Source organism: Bos indicus x Bos taurus, chromosome 10 (genome assembly GCF_003369695.1).
Source record: "Bos indicus x Bos taurus breed Angus x Brahman F1 hybrid chromosome 10, Bos_hybrid_MaternalHap_v2.0, whole genome shotgun sequence".
NCBI classification, from domain to species: Eukaryota; Metazoa; Chordata; class Mammalia; order Artiodactyla; family Bovidae; genus Bos; species Bos indicus x Bos taurus.
This window is the reverse complement of record NC_040085.1, coordinates 7,868,444-7,891,932: the sequence shown is the minus strand read 5'-3', so window position 1 is coordinate 7,891,932 and position 23,489 is coordinate 7,868,444. Positions and strand designations below refer to the sequence as shown.

The 23,489-nt window shown below is 38.0% G+C and overlaps 1 protein-coding gene across 1 annotated transcript in view; it reads right to left on the bottom strand.

The window, feature by feature from the left end:
* IQCH (IQ motif containing H) overlaps positions 1-23,489 on the bottom strand; it is a 217,321-nt gene that overhangs the window by 171,572 nt on the left and 22,260 nt on the right. The window contains 2 exon segments of the mRNA XM_027553044.1: positions 8,335-8,451; positions 23,238-23,355. Of these exon segments, the coding sequence (XP_027408845.1) occupies positions 8,335-8,451; positions 23,238-23,355 (235 nt within the window).

Below are 23,489 nucleotides of genomic sequence, written 5' to 3'. Positions count from 1 at the left end.
TGCAAGCATTACCATTTTTGTAACTATTCCACTTTCCTCCTTGCAATAAAAAAGCCACAGTAGATAAAAACATGAAGTTTTATATTTTCACTCATGAAGACACAACTCTTAGGAAAATCCGAGTGGCAATTGGTGGGTTTTCTGTGCAATCAACTAAGAGAAGTAGCTCTTTCATCCATATAGAATACAGAGTTTTCAGGATACTCCTCTGTTCTGATGCATACTTTGCCCCATACTTGAAGTTTGTGTGAAAGGAAAGTTTGATCTATCACAAAGAGTTCTAACTTTTGTGGATGGGTGTCATGAACCGCTTTGGCAAACTGGTGAAGGCTATGTATACTTTCTTAGAATAATGGTTTTATACTTGCATAATAACTTACATCGGAAACCAATTACACTGAAGTACAGTTTTATCCATGAACCCCTTGTGTCAAACTTATCACAGTGCTGACTCAGGCCCCTCCGTCTGCCTAATTTTTAGCTTTACAAAGCTTTTCAAATTTTTAGCTTTTCAAACTATGAGGTTAGAAACACAACCTCTTACTACAGAGTCAAACAAATATGGAAAGTCAAGTCCAAAGCCCAAGTCACAAAGTGCCAAGACACTGGATCACATCAGGGAGCAGGGCCAGCTAGTTAGCAGGTGGCTGCTGACCAGGGATGAACCCAGGGCAATGCAAAGGCTCTCTTCCCGCACCCCCCAAATCCCTCTTCTCCTTGTCCACTCATGCTTGAAATCCCTTAATAGAGTCTAACTCCTTTGGTTTAATTAAATAGAGGATTTACTCTTGTTGAAAAGCAAAAACCCCTGGGAGAGGTAATTCTCTATGCCAAAGATTTTCAAATTTATATTCAGTAGTAGAATCTATTTTTCAGATGTAACTTTAAATACAATGCTGATAGGTAAATAGATGCAAGTTTTATACAAATTTAGTATAATGTTATATGCTGTATTGTACGTAAATAAGAATATATATGTATTTACAACATTGGAAACAGGCTATTTTGATAAAGACAAATTATGACATCAAGATTTATGGATAATAGTGCAGTCTAACATTTATCAGAGTATACACCTTATTTCTGTATTTTATTTTGCCTGCACAAGATGGAGAAAATCCTGACGTAAATAGATAAGTAATATCTAGCTAATGATTTGTTATGGCATTTATTATCTCAGGATTTTCTTCAATTAAAATAATCCAGAAGTTTATAGACTAGTAGGAATTTTTTGTTTCAAACTACTAATGATATTTAACAACTGTTCATATTCCTTAGTAATTAAAAATTAGTTGGTAAGTACTTAATTTGGGGATATTTGACAAGTAGATTAATAAATAATTTGAATCCTGAATTCCTGACTTCATAACCTTAGGCAAGTAGCTTAATCTTAATCTCAGCTTCCTCATGTGTAAATGATTAGCATGTATTTTATAGGTGAAAAAGTTAAGTAAGACAGTGTACATAAAGCACTTAACACAGTGTCTGGCATACTTCATGAGGGCTGTTATTATTGAAGAACTGAATGACCAAAAGTACTTTTCAAACGTGCCATGGACCATTTGAAGATGTTCATCATGTCCAATTTAAATTTATTTTCAGATATCTCAGCACCCTTCTTTTTCAGATATTCATTCAGTTTCAAAACAATCTAATCTTGTTTGGCACCTGAGTCCAAAATTCCAAGATGATGTTTTACTGCTGACTTTTTATCTGCAGATGTAAACAAAGTAACACTGCAATCCTGCAACGTCCAATTCAGATTGTATAGCACGTTCTGAATCAAGTAAGGCCCAACCCAAACTTAAAATGAGCAATGAAACAATTTATGATACTATATCATCAGGATGCAATATGCATTATTGTAATTGTACAGTTCACTATTATTCTGTGCCAAATGTGCACCAGAGAGCTTGCCTGGCTTTTAACGGATGGGAGCACACAAGTGTTGTATGTAATACTAATGCCAGTTAATGTTAATAGAATGCTTACCTGGGGCTAGAAGCTGCTTTAAGAACTTGACAAGTATTAGCTCATTTAATCTTCACTTATTTATCTCGTATGATTATTATAGGAGTGTACATGAGTGGATGTGCACTTCAAAATATGACTGGTACACAGATAAACCATATCGAATTTAAAAAACACCCTTAAAAGAAATTCAAATGTGCGCACGCACATACCTCGACATGCACGCATCTATGCCCATGTGCTCATGGAGTTAACCAAATAGCACAAACTAACCCATTGATGGTATCGAATGCATTAAAATTTGGTGTTTAACTTACATATGTATTTTTGTTCTTTATTATGCTTCAAAATAGCTTAAATATTTTGAGCTATTTATAAATATGAATTATAATGAAATATGAATTAAATGAAATATGAATGAAGTATGAATTAAATGCTTGCAGGCTCCCTGAAGCTTACTGGAGCTCTCTGCAACGGTTTGAAAACCAGGGCATTAAACCCTATCACTCACTTATAATGGAGCGTGAAAAGAACCAAATCAGATCCTTTTTAGGACACAAGGGTGTGAAAAAGAGAGAAGTATGAGGTTTTTAATATTCATAAATTTTCCGGAAAGACAGGAACCTTATTAAGCACCTATTATGTTCCAGCAATGTTAATATATTATCGATAATTATAATATACGTAACGATAATATATTATCTATATTATCCCCATAACACCTGAGCCTAGTAAACACCATTATTCTGATTTTACAAAGAAGGAAACAGAGGATCAGAGATGTTAATTTGCTTACCTAGGGTTACACAACTGGAAAAGGGCAAATAGGACCCAACTCTGATCCATTCAACTCCAAGCCCTTCCTCCCACCTGACTGCCTCCATTCTAGCATCCCCATTTTATAAACTAGGAAAATAAGAATAACTGAACTAGAGTGACTGGCTCTTAGAAACAGTTAGTCAGTGGCCAGGCTGTTACAAGAATCCAGGAACAAGAGGGTTTCACCAGATAAACTTCATCAGATGGCTAAGTGGGAGGATACCCTGGGCCTACTAAGAGTCAGCAAAACCATTACTTCACTTCCAGATTTGGCAAGAAGTAACACAGCTTCAGTGTGAGGACTGGCTGGATGAGACCAATTAATCCTCTCCTATTATGTGCAAAACACTGCTTGGTGCAGTGGAGGATGTGAAAAACAGACAAAGGGACCAGACAACTGTCTCCATAGCAGTATGGGAAAGAAGGCATCATCATGTGAAATGTTAAATAGAATCTCTGGAAGGAACCTCAGTGATACTTTGGTTCTCCCCCTTGACCCCCTACAGTAATGTAAGCTTTAAATGACTGTATAAAACATGGCATAAGATAATATGTGATATCGCCAACAGTCATAACTGAAACTTTCAGAGCACTTATTTGTACCAGGACCTTTGCTAAGTGCTTTGAATTATTTCATTTAAATCTTAATACAATCCTGGGACTTCCTTGGTAGTCCAGTAGTTAAGAATCTGCCTTCTGATGCAGGGGACACAGGTTCGATCCCTGGTCAGGGAACTAAGATCCCACTTGCTGTGGGGCAGCTAAGCCTGTGTGCTGCAGCTGGAGAGCCCGTGCCACAACTGCTGAGCCTGTGCTCTCTGGAGTCCGAAGGCCACAAGGAAAGCCCGTGCATGTCACAGCTAAGGCCCAACACAGCCAAAAAAGCCCAAAAAACTCAATAGAATCCTATGAGATTCTTTTATCATGGACATTTTACCCATAAGGAAATGGAGGCCATTTCTGTGAGGTTCTCCTTCTATTAATAAGAGTCCACAGCAGGCAGTCTAACCCAGAAATGTGATGCTCCCAGCTAAAAAGTGGCTGGAGTTTGGTGTGGGGTTGGTTTGGGAACGCATGCAGGATCTCAGCCCAGAAATTCAAGAAATAACAGCGTTCACAAGGACTTAGAGAATGTGCGTTACCTGATGAGGACATGGCCTCCAGTTACCTCTCCCCACTTCCAGATGGGCTTTTGTGAGAGAACCAGATGTGAGCCAGTGGCCTTTGCCACATCACTTTCTCCAGGTTTGTCGGCACTCCAAACCAAAGCAGAACTAACGTTCTCAATCACCTTAGCCTCCAAAGCCAATACACCACTCTACCACCACCACGCGGGTGGAGTAGGCTTGGAGTCAAGAAGAACATGAAAAGTCATTGTTTTCTTGGAAACTCTCTCAAGACAACCTGAAGAGGAACCTCTCTTTAGTGACAGGAATGGGGGTGTTGAACATGCCATTGCAGCTCTTGGGTAATGACTGTGTGTCATAAGTAGGATGTGGCATTTCTAAATGTCTTTAAAGCTATTTCCTTTTGTTCAACTAATTTAATTTACCAAATGCTCCTGGGGAAAGGGAGGGGGACAAGATGCTGACTCCACATTTCCTGAAAATTCAACATTTTCTTTTGAAACTGTTATCACAGAAATCCCGTCTGATTGTTGTCTGCTGGCTCCCTCTGTCAAAATTCTGCCCTGGCAGGTGTGGGAAAGAATAGAGATGCAGAACTTGAGTGAATATCCACATCTGTTTTTGGAAAAAAGGAACAGAAGCAGCACAGAAGGAAGTAAAAGAGATAATTGCTGGCTTGAACTACAATACATTTTACTTGTGGGCAGAGGGCCAGCTTACAGCAGGCGGAATATGCAGGCCCATCTTATTGGAATTCAGGGGTGGGCCTCCATTCTTGTCCGGAGACAGCTGTAAACCAGCAGCCCATAGCATCACAATCAGGCACTGGGTTTTGTCAAGGAATGCTGATATGTACAGAAGCAGCTTTGTCTGCTTCAACTGCACCCCTGCCTAGTGAAATGACAGTCAATCTCTGATTCCAGATGACAAGAACTGGATAAAAACTTAAAACAAATGGCGACCTTTCAAAAGATTAATTTGTTTACCAACAAAATGTTCCCTCTTTGTCATCTGAGATGGGGGTGACCTTCACTTTCCCATATCTAGGCTGAAAGGATGCTGACTATAGTCATCTGTTAAGTTAACTCCATCTCAGCAATTATTCCCTTTTTTATTTTTAGTGACAAGAAGGGTTTATTAATTCACTCTGCTTCTTGTTATGGTTTATAAATGCAACAAGCTCATTCTGAATTACTGCAGTGTAACATCAATTTGTTTAAATCTAATTCTGCTACCGTTGCCAAATTATGTTGAGACTGTAATTGTGGCCATATGCATGGGCTTAAAACACAATCATGTTGTGAAATAGTCCTTCTTTCTGCCCCCACCCCTCCTACTTACCCCCACCTTACTTCTGGTGCTTCTTCTAATCATTTGACATTAACACAATTGCCTCACTTTCCATTACTTTATCACTTCAGAAATGAATGCGCTTTCAGTGAGAGATTACTACACACACCCTAAGTGAAACAGTAAAGAATGAAACTATGATTTGTGAAGTGTGGTTGCTACCCAACTAAGTTAGTGCAAAACACGGCATAACATATGACTCATAAAATCTAGAAATCATAATAGTATTAAATCCAACCTCATGAATAAATAAAAGATTCTAAGTTTACATTGCATTATATATTTATTTATTTGGAAAGTGGGACCAAAGAACCGGTATAATTCTACAGCAACTCATACGTTGCCAAAAAGAAAAATGTTTTTATGATTCTTTTCTAGGTCATAACAGTTATAATCAGAGTTATTTGTGCAGCAATTCAAAGCAATGTTTTGTTTGGCTATTTTGTTATGCATTCATAATCGTTCTTTTAAAATTCATGGTAACAGATACATGTTTCAAGCCTTTTAAGAAACCCTTATTTTTAAAAAAAATAAATCAAAGTCAAATTTTCTGTAGATCTTTTAGTGTGTTGCATTATAAAGTCTATCTTTTAATGCGTTGCATTATAAAGTCTAACTGGAACTAAATGTCAGTGAGTAAGTATGAACAGAATCACAGATTTCTTCTTATCTATGCAAACCTGTACGGCTCTACTCAAGAATGTGTTAGAGGGTTTTGGTTTTAATTTGGCAAATTTAATATATTGAAAAAAATCAGTGACTTTTACTTTTAATGCTTTTTTTGTAAATTGCTTTTACACAAGAGAGTTACAGGATATATAATTCCGAAGGCAGTTTTGTGGGGGTGGGTATATGTGTATGTAGAGTGTATGTGTTTTAAATGCACTAAAATCTTTTCATCAGCCTGTGATTATCAGAAAGTATACACCTCTTCATAAAATGGAGAAAACACCAGTTTTTGGGAACTGGTAATGTAAATTAGCAACAAATTCCAATTTGCTCTGTCAAAAGTATCTAAGATTACTTATAGGCTTTTGACAAGCTGTTCAAGTTTCATAAGAAGTAAGGAAACACATGGGCCTCAGCAGCCAAATAATAATCCCCTTTGAGTGTTTAGAGTGGTTATAAAAAGCAATTAGCTCTGATGCTGTTTTTCTAATTAACTATACATCATAATGCTAGACACATTGCTTCAGTTTGGGTACGTGCTTTCAAAAACATTTTCATAAGTGGTAAATCACAACTGTATTTATTCCCAAGTATTCCACATGATTGTTTAAAGCCAACACTGGAATATTTCTTTCATAGGACCTTTTGCACAATGCTTGTTTTACAAATCTGAAATGAGAATATGTTTTTCACTTAGTACCATCGTCTATACATATATCAACGTAAAATGATAGGGTCAACTATTTTGATTGAAATGCCAATAGTTTGAGCAAGAGGGACATAATGTACCTACATTTTAAAGTGATCTGGTGTAGATTTTTATGGAGTCAAGTTTTACAGGGGGAAAAAAGGATCTTAAATACAATCAATGAGCATACAATGAGTACATTAGGTAATGTACACTCATTGACTGTATCCTTGTATCTTACAAGGCCAAGTGCTCTCCCAAGTCCTCTGTGTCCTAAGGACAAGCGTACACTATCCAAGGCACATATCCTACTTGGGAAATTTTGGACATAGTTTTGAATTCCCTGTTTATGTCAGAATTTTTGTTCAGATTCATTAAAGCAAAGCTTAATCCCCTGTAAATGTTGAGGTATGCCTTTTTAAACTTCAATACTCATCAGAAAAAGTTTGCATGACATGCTGCAATTGCCTTGGGCTACAAAGCCTCAGCGCTCCCCCAGCTAAGCCAATATTAATTCTAGACTGATGGGGAAAACCAACAACGAAAGCGAAATCTGCTTCTGTCTGTACAGCCAGAGAAATAATATTTTTATTTCAAGGGCTTCGGGCTCACGGGAAGCAGATAAAAACCCTTTCACATTATTCACAGTGACATTTTAAATAAAGTTTCAGCAGGAATAAAAATATCTAACTTTCTAGGTATTTCTTAGGCTATAAAAGGATTTCTATGATAAAATGCTCTTAAACCAACCCTGTTAGAATAACATAAAGCACATATAAAGAGACTAAAAATATATTTCAGGGTTACATGAATGAAGTAGGCAGTTGAAAATGTCTACATGGGAAATTTGAAAGATTAAGAGACTATTATGCTGGTTGGAAATGGCTTTGCGATTTAATTCTAAAATTAATCTTGTTTTTAGTTTTGATTTCACTGAAGGATACATTTAAGAGCTTTGGAGAAAAGCCAAAGGTTAAAAAAAATGTATTTAAAAATTATAGATATCACTTTGGTAATTATTTTCAATATTAGAAATGATCTCAAATAAAATAATTTTTCTAATTAAAATCAAGCTCTACTCTTGGTTCTTCTAAGAAAACCCTGAAACACAGAAAGAGTACAATCCCTGCTTTGGGACACTCAGCAGCAAGTCAACGGCAAAAATAGGAACAGACTCTGAGATTCCTTAATGACAGTCTCCTTGTTATTATTTTTCCTTCTCATCATTTTGCTAACATAAAGGATCAACCCCTACTTTCTTCAGATTTAGAATAAATATTCTTAAATTTTTGCCTATTATATGAGCATATATAATTGAAGCTCATGCCTTGCTGTTGTTTTTTTTTTTCTTTTTCTAGGAGAAGCCTGTACACAAAAGAAAATATTTAACAGCTCTGTATTCTTTTTGTTGTTAAATTACTTCCTCTTGTTAAATTTTGATATTAGTTAAAATTATGGTACTAGTTTATTTAGGGATATCAGATAAAATAGAAAAATTTGAATGATCTATACATAGATCTTTTAAAAAGAAGTTTACACTTTCTTCATCATTTCTAATTACAAACAGAATGAATGCCACTCCATTTCATCTCCAAAAAATTCTAAGGACAAAAGGATTCAATTCTTAAAATCTACCTTATGTCTTATAGCACCAATGAATGAATTTTAATTCTAAAAAATAAGAGCTCATTAAAACCACTCATTACTTACACTTGCTTTTCTCTGGTTAATGTATGGCAAACTGATTCCATAGGTCGCATTTACAGCAGCTCTGTGGTGGATGCTTTCAGGATCCTGCATGATTTTTATATTCAACCCTGTCTTTCCCTGAAACAAAGAAACAATGAAAGTTTCATGCTGGATGAACAAAACTGCTTGTTAACATTTTATATCCTCAAAGGAGTATAAAGTTCTTTGAGAATAATTATTTTAATGTAATTCTCACTGGAAAAAAAAATATATATATATCTTTAGGTCTTTTATTTAGGTAACTAATTTTGTCTTTTATTCACAGAAAAGGAATTTTCTGCAGATTTTCCTCTCTGAATCCCTGTTACTCATAAAAATCCACCATTCATTTTCTCCAAAATACTGCTAGAAGCCAACCAAGGTGGACAAAGGGTAGAACACCTGGTCTCGATTTAGTTTTAGCTTTCCAGGTCAAGAATTTTCCCAATGAAATCTATACTACAACTATGCAGGTAGAGGGCTCCCTTGGTCTGTTAATGTGGCCACTTTTCTCAAGGGACATTTACAGGTAAATCTCAGTTAGGACTTGGTAAATTTACCACAACAAATGTATCTCCTCCTTCATAGAGATTTTGCTATTTTCTAGGGGAAATGTATGCTTTCATTAGAAAAAAATAAAACCCACACATCTCATTTGAACCATGTGTTCCTCATTTAAAATAATTCAAGTGAGTTACTGCTGAGATAGACTACCAGGGTAGGCAGCATAGAGGTGGTGAGCAGGGGCACCAGACAGGTGCCTGGATCCAGTCTTGCTCTACCCTGGACTGTCTGCGCGTGACCTTGGGTAAGTCACTTTCCTTCTGTGGAAGTCAGTTTCTTTATTTGCAAAATGTGGCACTAGACTTGACAGTCTCCCATTGAATTATCAACCCCCAACACCTCCCACCCGTGTTTTGCATTCTGTGCTAAAAGGTAGCATTCTATGCGTTGATGCTCAAAGGGAAGCTGACACTTACGGAGTATGGTAGTACTGAGAGTTTCTGAGGTCTTTTGGGAGTTTTAAATTTAGTGAACTTTAGCATATTCACAATGTTGTACCGCCATCACCCCTACCTTAATCCCAGAACATTTTTATTACCCCAATAAGAAACCTCACACTCATTAACAATTCCTGCTCATCCCCTCCTCCTCCCAGAGCCTGGCAACTGCTAATCAGCTTTCTTTCTCTTGGATGTGCCCATTCTGGATATTTCCTATAAATGAAATCATACAATGTGTGGCCTTTGTGACTTTTTTTAAAAGGTGTTGTGAGCAATTAAAAACACTGTTTTCTTTTCAATATAGTGCTAGTTCTGAGGGTGATCTGATGCAATTGTTAAAATGGTTATAGGAACCAGACAGATTAGCTCATGCTGCAGTAATTTCTTTGATCCTAAGCATTCATACATGGCCTGTGCCTGAGGTCAATGTGAAGGGGAAGGCTACAAAAACACCTTTGGAATGCATGCTGTCTAGATAAGTTATTTCTTAATACAGCCTCCAAACCTTCCTTTTATTTTTTAAAACATAGTTTTTAGACAAAATCTCCAAGTAACTGCACTCAATTGTGCACTTTAACTCATGCAGGAACACAGGTTACAAATAAGGCACAGCTTTTCTCTCTAAAGTCCGTGTGGTGACAGAAATAATGTAGTGCCTAATTACAAATGGCTTTCCTTGTGTGGGTAACCCACATGTACAGCACAACTCTGGGGTTTTTGCATGAAAGCTGAGCGCCTCTTTTATTGAAATTAATACCTGAACATAATTTTTTCCTTCTTAATTAAACTTTCAGAATAATTTCCATCCTACCAAGGATGGGGAAATTGCTAATATGTATTATATTGACTGGATGTGGTTTCTGTAATTAGGGTGTTTTTAAAATGTGTATTCTGGATAAAATTGATGGTAATAGCTTCATCTATCATGTCTAAGCTTTGTTAGAACTTTTTAATTCTGGGATCATTGGCTCAGTGAACTATAGCCATTTTCTTAGTTTTATTATGCTCCATCAACTTTGCATGGCTATAGGACTGGTGTAGAAACAAAACGATCAAATTTAGAATCATTATTAAAACTGGCATTAAAATCTAGTTGTTCCCTTCCATTTTTACATTTCTATGGCACTGGACACAGATATTTCTGGAAAGAAATCGAAATGTAAGCAGAAATTCAACAGAAATGCCAGGTTGTAATAGCAATTCTTTATTAGTTTCTAAAGCAATAAAAAGATCCTTTAAATATTAATATTCTATTATTTACCCTTTTGACACCAAAGGATGGATATATCAAAATTATATGTAGCACATATGATTTAATTCCCCTTTTAAAAAATATTAAGAGTCTACATTTAAATGATATAAAAATGTCAAATGGTATCACTGAAAATCACTGCCATATACATGCATAACCTAAATTTATCTTACAATCTACAGAGAGGTATAGGAAAATATTTATGAGAATAAATTATCAGACCCAGTAAAAAGGTTTTTCAAGGAAAACAATTATAGATTTTAAAAAACAAAATTAATCATTCCATTAAGCATAAAAACAATGTTCTGGAAGATGATCATTTTTTGCCAACAGTAAGATAAATATCGGAAATAATTTAAGAAAATTTTCTTAAATTGTTCAAGAAAAGACAGCAATTTATTTAATCTATCTTGAGTCACTAAACAATCTAAACTTTGTATTCCCTCCTTTTGATAGTAATTACAAGCAGATATATCAAATGTGACTCTCATTTAGACTTTGGTTTGTAAGAACAAAAGTTATTATCAGAGCCAATTACTGTTTTACCTACATGGCTGCACAGAAGCAGGGAGCTCAATTTTCATCTCATCAGTGATTTTGTGGTATTTATTTTATTACTATGCCCACAAAGCGATATAAGAAGGAAATAGCTTATGCTATTAAAACTAGGGCTTGAACATGAGAGGCTAAGGTTCCTTTCAAAAGAAGTTCTGAATTAAAAACACTAGGCAGCACATAATACCAGCTCCCCAGACATGAGCAGACCATAAAATGACATGCATCTGAGCAGTAGATCCCACACAGAGTAATCAAAATGGAAATGCTTCACAAACAAAGTTGAGACAAGCTATTTACTAAGTTACAGTATTATCAGCATAACATTATTCTCAACAGTGTTTGCCAAAAGTAATGCCTTCTAAATGTACACTGGTTAGTCCCACTGGTTAAAGGTACCTGCTATTTAATCTCAAAAGAAAAAGAATCCAGTCACCTTTAATTGTCTGATTCTTTCAACCAATATCATATTTAATTGAAAGAACAGTAGACACCAAATCCTACTTCAAGCTATATGATCTAGATTTTTTCATTTGTGAAACTGGGTAGTATTAATAATACTTTACCTTCAGGGGGTTGTTTGTGAATTTTAAGTGACTGATGTGTGTTCAGCATCTCACAAATGATAAAGTACTATTCAGTATCCTACAAGTAATACTTTATGCACTGAAACACCTCAAATATATAAAAATCCATAGTTCTTAATATTTCCCCCTTCCCCCAAACCTAATTGATAAAATAGATCAATTAATCTACAAGATAGATAAAAGAAAGAATCGTGTATTTATTCTGCTTTTCCTGAAAAATCTGCTTTTCAGGTTCACCAAAGAGTTGCTAAGGGAAAGTTCTTCAGAGAAGCTAATAAATGCAGAAGGAGTGATAGAATTATAAAATCATCACTTTGCAATCCCTAATGAAATAATTAGATACATATCAGTTTTTGCTAATATCATTGGGTGAAAGGTTGTGGGGAACTTTATATAAGACTAGATCAAGCTGGTAATACACAGACTCACAGCTCAATCTTAACATCACTAAAAGAAAAAAGAAACTGCCTCCTGATAAACAGTAAAAGCAAGTGCACAGTACCACCTGTGAAGTATTGCCACCAAAAAGACGTCACCTGCATCCAATCAAGCTTCTGGATAGAACTGCTGCTGTGCTGTGCTCAGCTGTGTCCGACTCCTTGTGACCCCATGTATTGTAGCCCTCCAGGCTGCTCTGTCCATGGGGATTCTCCAGGCAAGAATACTGGAGCGGGTTGCCATGCCCTCCTCCAGGGGATCTTCCCAACCCAGGGATCGAACCCAGGTCTCCCACATTGCAGGTGGACTCTTTACCACCTGAGCCACCAGGGAAGCCCAGATAGGACTGCTAGTTTACAAGAAATACTAGAGACAGGGGCACATGTAAAATGACACCATGAGATTGTAAGACATGAGATTCAGACAAATCCACACTAAGCGGGTGGTGAACCTACTTGAGAAATGACCTGATTTCTTAAATAAGTGACCTTTAAAAACTGAAGTATAGTTGACCTACAATGGTGACTTTTTTCATGAAGCAAACTGTTACAGATAAAATGAGATACAAATGCAACACATGATATTGTACAACATAGGGAATATAGTCAATATTCTATAATAACTAGAACCTTAAAAATTGAGAATCATTTTATTGTAACACCTGTAACTTATACTGTACAACTATGCTTCAGTTTTTTAAAATGAATAAAACAACAACAACAAAAAAACAAATGCAATGTGCAGACATGTTTTACATCCTGATTCAAACAAACAATAGAAAAATAGTTCTAAGACAACTGGGGAAGACTGAACGTGGACTGAGAATTATATAGTATTGTGCTCACTCAGTCATGTCCGACTCTTTGTGACCTTTTGGACTGTAGCCTGCCAGGCTCCTCTGTCCTTGGGGTTTTTCAGGCAAGAATACTGAAGTGGGTTGCCGTTTCCTTCTCCAGGGGATCCTCCCAATCCAGGGACTAAACCCGAGTCTTTTGTGTCTCCTGTATTACAGGCAAATGTAATATTAAGCGTTAGGTGTGATAATACGTCTGTGCTTTATGACATCCCCTCTTATACCCCTGCTAGGTAGGGGACCAACAATCACAGCATCACTTAACCCCAAGCTGCTTCTAAAAGCCCAGGTGCCTCAAGTTCACAAAGCCTTAAGATTTGAATTCCATTCAGATGTGCCCATCCTGTTTTTTGATTCTGGTAGGAGTTGAATTGTAGAACAAGAGGAAGGTTAGGGGAGAGGGCTAACATTTATTCAGCTCCCATTTTGTGCCAGGCACCATAATATGTTGGGGGTTGTCATAATCCAAATGATGTACTTTAGTCCTTAAAATGGCAAGAGGGAGTATATGAAATTATCCTCTTTACCAGTGGGGATAAATGGCTAAGTGATACTACCCCAAAGTGAAGAGACGGGATTTTGCTTATGTCTCTGTCTTCAAAAACCTCTTTCCATCATAACATGCTGCCACATCACAAAGAAATGTTGACTGATACACTCTTGATTCAGCTTCCTATCTGTCAGATCCTTTACTTCCTCTCGAATATCCACAGGCACTGCTCAGATCTGTGCCCTCATTGATTATTACATGGACCTCTATAATGAGCCCTAAGATGGGTCTCCTTGAGTCTGCATGACCTCCAGTATGACTGAACCTCTGGTTACTAACTGAAACATGTATCTCGCCTCTAGTGGTTTCCTTTAGAGGGACCCTTCCTACTTTCCAGCCCTGTATTCTGCCACTTCCTCACGACTGCTCAGTGACCAGCCAGCCTCCACATATAAAATGTTCTCTCCACCTCTCCAGGTGAGCAGGCTCTTCCATTTTCTGGGAATGTCCTCTTTTCCCCCTGACCTTCAGCTGTTCTCTGGGCACACTGTTACTAACACTGAAACTTGGATCAGGTGCAACTTCCTCTGGGAGATCTCGCCTAACCTCCATCTCTCCTTCTCTACTCCCCACAACATTCATTCATTCATTCCAACATTTATGGAAAGCCTCATTGAGGTGTTGGTGAATAAAAACAAGTTTTTGTCCACATGGATCTTACATTCTTGAAGGAATGAGAGGAATCAGTTAATAACCATGTAAACAGATATAGACTTAATTTTACATTTCTATAAGTGCTCTAAATAAAATACCCTAGGAGAATGGGAGGCCGCCTTAAACATGGTGGTCAAGGAGAGCCTCTCTGAGGAGGTGAGAAGTACACTGAGGCCTGAATGGGATAGTCACACAAAGATCTGGGGATGATGGAGAAGTCAGAAATCAATGATTAATGAGAGGCGAATAACTGGAAGAGCTAAGCTAAATAAGAGGCTGGCTTTAACCAGAGAAGGGACATTTCTTCCACTCTGACAAGGTAGAAAACATGAAACATAAATCTAGAGATAGAGAAATTAAATATGATTATAAAAGGATAATGGTAATGGGAATAGGGATGTTTGTCTATGTGACTGAAAATTGGAAGAATATTACTTCAATAAGACCAAATTTATTGTCCTCATGTATATGAAGTCCAGATATAGGCTGTTCAGGGTTGGTCTGGAAGTCCAGGAAGTTGCCAAGGACCAGGCCCCTTTCAGTTTAGTATTCTGCTATCCCTAATGTATGGGCCTCCTCCTCCTGGCCTAAGATGGCTGCAAGAGTCCCAGTGAACACAGCTCCATTCCAGGCAGCAGAATAGAGAAAGGAGAAGAAAAGGATTGAAGAGCAAAAGTTGGATATCATTTAAGGAGGTTTCCAGAAAATTTCCCAAAATACTCACCACCTAATATTTCACTGGATAAGGAAATGGCAACCTCTTCAGTATTCTTGCTTGGAAAATCCCATGGACAGAGGAAACTGGCAGGCTACAGTCCACAGGGTCATAGAAAAGTCAGACACGACTTAGTGATTAAACAATAACAACATTTCATTAGCCAATACTTGATCATATGGTTATGTCCAACAGCAAGGGACACTGAAAAATGGGATCTTTATATTGGGCAGTCATATATTTAGCTAAAACTCCGCAGCTCAGGAAACCCTCTGGGGCCCAGTGCCTTTCCTCCTCTATGTCCTAACCATCTTCAGAGTGTTGCCTTTGTTCCTGTGCTTGTCACCTCATGGTTGCAGGATGCTTGCTGCAACTCCAGATGTCATGGCTGTGTTCAGGGGAGAGAAAGAGAGGAAGGGGAGAAGGGACACGCCAGTTGTTACTATACCCTCTCACCAGGAAAGCAAAACATCCCCTAGAACCAACTTCAGGAGACTGCCACTCAGTACCCACTGGACAGAACTGGGACACGTGGTCAAACTTAACTGCAAAGAAGGCTCAGAAATGAGGACACTTATTCCTCTTGGCATGATGCCATCCTGAACAAAATCACAGTTTATAGTAATGCAGATGTCGGATGAATATTAACAATGAAATTAACAATTTCTGCCACAGCCATCAATCTAATCTAGTTAAGAAATCAAGTACAAAAGTGATAAATAGTGAAATAATGAGGGGCCAGTGGATTGAATGTCCTCACGGTAATGAAAAACTGTTGGAAGAACATATTATATGAACTGGAAGGCCAGGACATGGAGGTCAGAGATTGCTGTGCTTGAAACAGATCTTGGAGATGATGTACTTACTGGGTACAAGCCCAGGCATTCAGCATATCCCCCTGGCCAGAGTACTTTTGTCAAACCTCTAATACCACACTTGCCACTCTGTCTGTAGAATGCCTGACTATAGGCTGTGAACACCGACAGCAGTAAAATCTGCATTCTAGCACCTAACACATAGTAGCATTAACATCAAAACATGTGAAGAAATGAAATAGCACACCCGTGAGGGAAGGCATCTTTTGGTGTTACTATGTTTCTGTTATTCTTACAAGATGCCATGGTGACACAGTCATCAGCTTATAGCAGTCGTGTGGGCCAAAGGTGCATCCTGTCCAACTCTTATGGCACAGGGGCCAGTTGCTAATTCCACAACCTCCCTATCTTTGCTACAAGCAGCTCTCGTGAGTTGGTGGCCAGGGAATGAGGTCCCCCTACATGCCCAGAAGTTAGCATCCCCTGGTAAGCCAGGGAGAGAGGCAAGAGATATTTGGGATGCCATCTTTGAAATGTCATTGAACCATGGGATACCATATATTAATAATAAATTTTGAGTATGCTTTTCAGTTGTAATAAATAGCTTATGATTCTGGAAAAGATGCTATGAGTCATAAATATGTATCTACTTGAATCTTCTCATAGAAATCTTTTGTAAAAAAAAAATAAATAAACAATTTATTCAGCTTCTTTCTTTATTTTCCCCAAGTTTCAAGTTGTTAATTTTCCTGTGGCATAGTGTTGTTAGAATATACAGGCCTAAGGGCCTACTTTTGCCCATTTTTAATAGAAATAACTCCAAATACCATGTTTAATTACCTGTCCCATTAGCCACAACTATGTACACTGTAAAGTATAAACCTCTTTATATATGTAAACCACCTGGATGGTAACTAATTACAGAAAAACAGCATTATTGTTGAGTATAATAATGTATTATGAATAATTCTAATGTGGCTTCACCACTGCCATATTGGTGTCACTGCAACAAATCAGAAAGTAAAAAGGTCACTTTTACCAGGAGCATTACATTGAGAAGTTCCTTTGGGAAATTTTATTTATTCATTTTTAAATATTTATTTGACTGCACTGGTCTTAGCTGCAGCATGTGCGATCTAGTTTTCTGACCAGTGATCAAACCCCCTTCATTGGGAGTGTGGAGTCTTAGCCACTCAACCACCAAGGAGGTCCCTTTTTGGGAGAGTGTAGAGGGACATATCTGAGGATAATTCTGGGGGTGGTTAGGACCTTTTGTTAAAGGAAAAAAAATCAACAATTTATTCAGCTGCTTTCTTTATTTTCCCCAAGTTTCAAGTTGTAAATTTTCCTGTGGCAAACACAGGGATGGAGGTCAGGGTTTTGTACTTTTAACACAAGTGAGGAAAAGCCAGCACTCTGAGGTTACACAGAGCTGAGTCTGAATGCTAGTTCTCCTGTTTCTTAGTTTTAAATTTCTATCATCTCTCATCCTTGGTACGCTCATCTGTCAAATGGGGATAACAGTAAGTCCTTCCTTCAGAAATGTCGTGAGGATGAGATATGACTTCATCATCATGGCTAACACAGGCTCCTGCATGGTCTCCCTGCCTCCGCCCTTGTCCTTCTACATCACAGTCTCCACATGACAGTCAGAGGGACTCTTGTCAATTGTAAATCATACCCAATCGGTCCCCTGGTGAAAAGCCTCCCATCTAACTCGTGATCTCTGCAGTCCTCACGATGGTCTGTGAGATCTGACCTCTACCCCTGTCCCTACTTCTCTCCTCCTCGTACATTCCTCTCCATCTTCCTTGCTGTTCACACTCCTAATTCAGGGTCTTTAGCGGTTCTGTCTTCTCTGCCTGGGATACTCTTCCTCCAGGTATTTGCACAATGCCTTGCTCCCTCACATCCATCAGATTTCTGCTCAAGAGTCACCTTACAACTGAGACCATCCCAACACTCCCTATGTTCCTACCCTAACTATTCTCTCACCAACTAACATATTGTATGTTTACTTTTCAAACGGTTTTCTATTTTTCTAATGACTGCTGCTACTGCTGCTGCTAAGTCGCTTCAGTCGTGTCTGACTCTGTGCGACCCCATTGACGGCAGCCCACCAGGCTCCACCGTCCCTGGGATTCTCCAGGCAAGAACACTGGAGTGGGTTGCCATTTCCTTCTCCAATGCATGAAAGTGAAAAGTGAAAGTGAAGTCGCTCAGTCATGTTCGACTCTGCGACTCCATGGACTGCAGCCTAGCAGGCTCCTCCATCCATGGGATTTTCCAGACTACCTTACCCTAACTAGAATGTAAGCCCCCTGAGAATAGAGAAGTTCAGTTGATGCCTGAAACAGTGCCTGGTACATACCAGGTACAGTGCCCCATTACTAGTGAATGCTATGTAAGTGTTCCTTCTTCTGATTATTTGTTGACCAGAAGAATGAACACTTACATAGCACTCACCAGGTATGGGCCACTGTTATAAAATGTACATATGTTACTTCATTTATCCTTACAACAGAGTATCACACAGCCCGTTTTGCAGATGAGGAACTAAGGCATGGAGTGGTTAAGTGACTTGCTGAGGTACAGATAGTAAGTGGTGGAGAGCTAGTATGGGATGTAAACCCATACTTCTAACCATCATGTTGCCATCTATTGAGAGCCTATTCCAGGCTGGGCACTGTCTAGTAACTGGTTACAGCAATGATCTAAACAGAGTCTCTCTGCTTTAGATTAACAAAGACTTAAGAAATAAAATAACAAAACAGAAATAGACTCATAGAGAACAGACTTTTGGTTGCCAAAGGGGTGGGGGGCAGGAGAGGGATGGACTGGGAGTCTGGTGCTGGTAGATAAAAACTATTATACTTAGAATGGATAAACAACAAAGCCCTAATGTATAGCACAGGGAACTATATTCAATACCCTTGATAAACCATAATGGAAAAAGAATATTTTTAAAAAAGAATGTATTAAAAAAAAAGAAATAAACAATATATAAACCTTAACAGGTCCAAGTTTGTATAAAGAACAGTAAAAGTCATTTGGAGGATAACTGGGGAAATCTGAATATAAACTGGATATCTATTATATTCAGAAATTATTGTTAATTTTGTTAAATGGGATAATGGTGTTGTGGTAAGGAGGAATGTGTTCATTTTTAAAGATGTATGTAAAAGCATTAAGGGATGAAATGTCATTAGATCTATAGTTTAAAACATTTCAATAAAAAATAGGTGAAGCGAAACTGGTAAAGGTTAACACTTATTAAATCCAGGTGAAAGAAAAATAGTTATTAATATACTATTTTTGGTTTACTTGAATAGTTTCATACTAAGAAGGTCTTAAGAAGTCACAGAAAGGGAAAAGTAGTTTTTAAAGGTTTATGCTCTCATGGAGTTTATATTCTAATGACAAGGCAGAGTTCATAACGCTTGTTGGTTTCTTGTAGGCATTCACTTTTCCCCACTTTATTCTATAAAATCCACCTGGTATTTCATTAGCAAAATTTTCCCACCCAATATTAAGTGAGATATAACCCACAGTGAAAATCTGTAAAGCAATCCTTTCTTGATCTCTCATCACATTATTCCTCATAATGACAAAAATCCTCAAAACCTTAGTTTTGATCAAATTTTGAAAATCATTCTCAATGAGATCCATATTCACAAAATTAAAGATCCTTCCCATCTTATACATAGATCTTATATATTGCTGTATTGAAATAGATCACAATCTATATTTTTACATTCTTTTGATAGAGTATCCATTTTATGGAATTCATTTGGAGAATAACTCTCAAGCAATGAGATCCATTTATTTTCCCTGCTCTGTAAACATACGATTTGTACCATGCTTCTAAGTAGTTCCTTGGATTTAAACAATTTCAATTCAGTTCAGTTCAGTTGCTCAGTCGTGTCCGACTCTTTGCGACCCCGTGGACTGCAGCACGCCAGGCTTCCCTGTCCATCACCAACTCCCAGAGCCTACTCAAACTCATATCCATCGTGTCGGTGATGCCATCCAATCATTTCATCCTCTGTCATCCCATTCTCCTCCTGCCCTCAATCTTTCCCAGCATCAGGGTCTTTTCCAATGAGTCGGTTCTTCACATCAGGTGGCCAAAATATTGGAGTTTCAGCTTCAGCATCAGTCCTTCCAATGAATATTTACACAGTAGGAAACCCTCTCACAGGTGGGTCTGTGGGGAGTTTTGGAATCACAGAAGGCAACATAACTGGGAAAAAAAATTAAAAATCCACAGAATACACGCCTAACCGCCACTGCTGAAGAGAGAAATTCCCCGCGAGAGGCTCTAACCTAACAACCTAACATGCAGCCTGGCCCACTCACAGAACAAAGGATTGAGTGAATACCAAAGGAGAGCTAGCCGGTTAAACAGCTTAGGAACGTCTGTTTTGAAATTTGCCTTCAGACAGCTCACCAGACACAACAAGAAAATCAAATACTCTTTTGGCCTATAAAGTTTTTCTCCTTCTCTTCCTTCCTCCTCCTTTTGTGTTTGCTATTTCAAACCCTTTCCTTGACTGCCATGAGTATACGTGTGCTCAAAGTGCCTAAAAGAAGGGTTGGGCTCACTTGATTTGAAGCTAAGATATACTTAAAGAAAAGGCACCAGAATATGGCTTTTTAAATGTTACAGAAGAGTGATAATTCTTTATTGTGATTCTTAATTACAACTGAGAAACTCCAAGTGATTTGTCATTTTAGTTTTTTCGTGTGAAATGGAATTCCAAAAACAATTTCTTCACTTTGGAGAAAGAGCTTAAAGTAGCAACTGGGGTTTACCTAGTTTAAAAGGTTGGCAGTGGGCAATTAAAGGTGGTGATATCCCAGTTGGATTTCACAACTACTCAATAATACAAGGTTTTAAGTTGGTGCAGTAGGCTTACAGAACAGCTGGCAAAACAGCACTGTTTGTCATTGACTTTACAATGCAAAATTAGGGCTATTTTTGTGTCAGCAGTTATGCATTTTTAAGCAGATGTCACTGATATTAGATATAAAACAACAATAGGGATCCAGGCCCTGGAGGTAAAGTCAGGGTGGGAAGCAGTCCGTGCCTCTTTCTAAATGAAGCTCACCCCTGCTTGCAGTGTTTAAAAGAACACGGGGCATATAAGATCCCTTATCTTTATAATCATTTGCCAGGATTCAAAACTCTTTGGGGAAAATAAATTTCTGGCCATAGTTTTTTTTTCTTTTTTTCCTGGAAAAATATTAGTAACAGCAACTGTGTGTTCTAAAATAGTCCTAATTTCATATATTTTATTTCATTGTCTTTATAACCTAGAGATCTCCAATTTTGTGTTTATGAACCATTCTGGCTCCCCTGAGACTCCTGGCAAAATAAAAATTTAATGAAAGCAGAGACTTAATAGTAACAAAGATGAGAAGTTTAAGTTCCATTTATGATAACACTTTTTTTTTTTTCCCCATGAGAGTCTTTATTATTACCTGGTATTTTCTTACTGATGGTGTATCTCCATCGCCCAAGAATGGGGACGTGGTCTGAATTGTTCCTCCCAATGTGCCTCTAATAGTCAGTCCTTGGCACATAGTCAGCACTCCACAGATGGTAACTGAAGAAACCCAATGTGACAAGTCCAATTACAAAGATAGGAGTGAGCTGCTTTGAGAGTGCAAAGTGGAAGTCATACAAGAGTATCAGGATGTTAATTATAGTGTATTAGTTCAGGCTGTTGTATCTGAATGCCATAGACTGGAGGCTTATGAACAACAGAAATTCCCCACTCTTACCTCTTCCTCCTTCCAGCCTCTGGCAACCACTAATCTACTTTCTGTCTCTATGGATTTCTCTGTTCCTATCTCTACTCCTATATTCCCTGGAATACTCATTGGAAGGACTGATGCTGAAGCTGAACCTCCAATACTCTGGCCAGCTGATGGGAACAGCTGACTCATTAGATAAGACCCTGATGCTGGGAAAGATTGCAGGTGGTGGTTTCCAAATACTCGGGTGTGTTTGCACCTGAGTTTTGTGTTGCACTGTGAAAACTGGTACACCGTGGTATACCTTGGCATATTTGTCACATGGAGGAGGAAATGGCAACCCACTCCAGTATGCTTGCCTGTAAAATTCCACGGACAGAGATGCCTGGTGGCCTACAGTCCATGGGGTCCAAAGAGTCAGATACAGCTGAGAGACTGAGCACGCACACATCCCTCTTAATGAAGGGAAAAAATATTAGTAAAAATGAAAAAGTGTGATGCCATCCATACAAGGAGCCGAGTCAACAAACAAAATATATATAAAAATACTATGAACGAAAGACTTGAAAGACAAGTGCTAAGGTATAACCCACAAAATAAAATCGGTCATTTGCAAAGTATTGCCATGATCTACACATATTAATTCAAGTATTCTGTATTTTGCAAAAAAAGTCATTTAAATTTTGTCATTCACTTCTCATACTTCTTTATGTCTTTGTTAATGTCCCTCTTTTATTTTTTTTTAATAGCAAAACTGCCTTATGGCCAATGAGTTATGCAGCAAAAATGCTTGAGGTGAAAATAGTTGCAGCAAAGATGTCCACAGCAAAGATGTTTATGGACAGAGTACCTGGAACTGATACAAGCCATTGTAAAAAGGGTGCCAAATGATGGCTGCCCAACTCTGTAAATATACTAAAAGTCACTTTTAAAAGGGAGAATTTTATGGGGTATAAATTAAATCTCAATAAAGCTATTGTTTTAAAAGGGGTGTCACAGTGGTTACGAGCACAGTCTGGATTCCTACATTTCTGGATTCGTGATCCTTGCTCTGATACCAGCTGTGTTCTCTTTGCCCATCCAATAGTTAACATTTCTGAATCTTGGTTTCTTCATCAATAAGATGAAGATAATAATAATATCTCCTTCTAGGATTATTCTGAAGATTAAACAATTTAGCATCCCCAAAGCACTGAAAATAACCCCTGGTACCCGGAAGAAGTGAGTTGTTATCACTCTGGGGGAGTCAGGGAGGGAACAGGAGTTCAACTGTGAGCACACCCCGAAGTCAGAAACCTCTTGGGCTCTATTCCTTGCCACCTGGAAACTTAACTACAAAGAAAGATCTTTTGTCATAGAAATTGACTATGCCATGAACATATCTGAAACAACAATGGCATGTTTTTCCATTTGGAATACAATTTCCTACCTTCACTCTTGGGGGGAAAAAAAAGGCTTCCAACAGCTTTATGGAGATATAATTCATAAACCTTAAATTCACCCTTTCAAGGTATACAATTCAACATCTAGTAGATTCCCAGAATTGTGCAGCCATCACCACTGTTTAATTCCAGGACACTTCATCATCCCCAAAGACACCTGACAACCATTACAAGTCATTCCCCACTCTCCCTGCCTCCTCCTTCCAGCCTCTGGGAACCACCAATCCACTTTCTGTCTCTACGGATTTCTCTTGTCCTACCTTTATTCTTGGAAAGGCATGTGGAAATGAACTGTGCTCCTTCTGGGGTCGCCAAAGTTTCCCCTCAGATTCCAGAGGGAAAATAAATGTTTTCTGATCAAGTACAGCTGGGAACAACCTAAGTTTAAAAAAAATATTAAAATCAAATTTGCTATCCTTAAAGCTTCAAAATTGTAATTTAAAATAATGCTTCCTAGTTAAATTACATTTTATAGGAAATATTCTATTGGTAATTACAACAAATTTGACCAA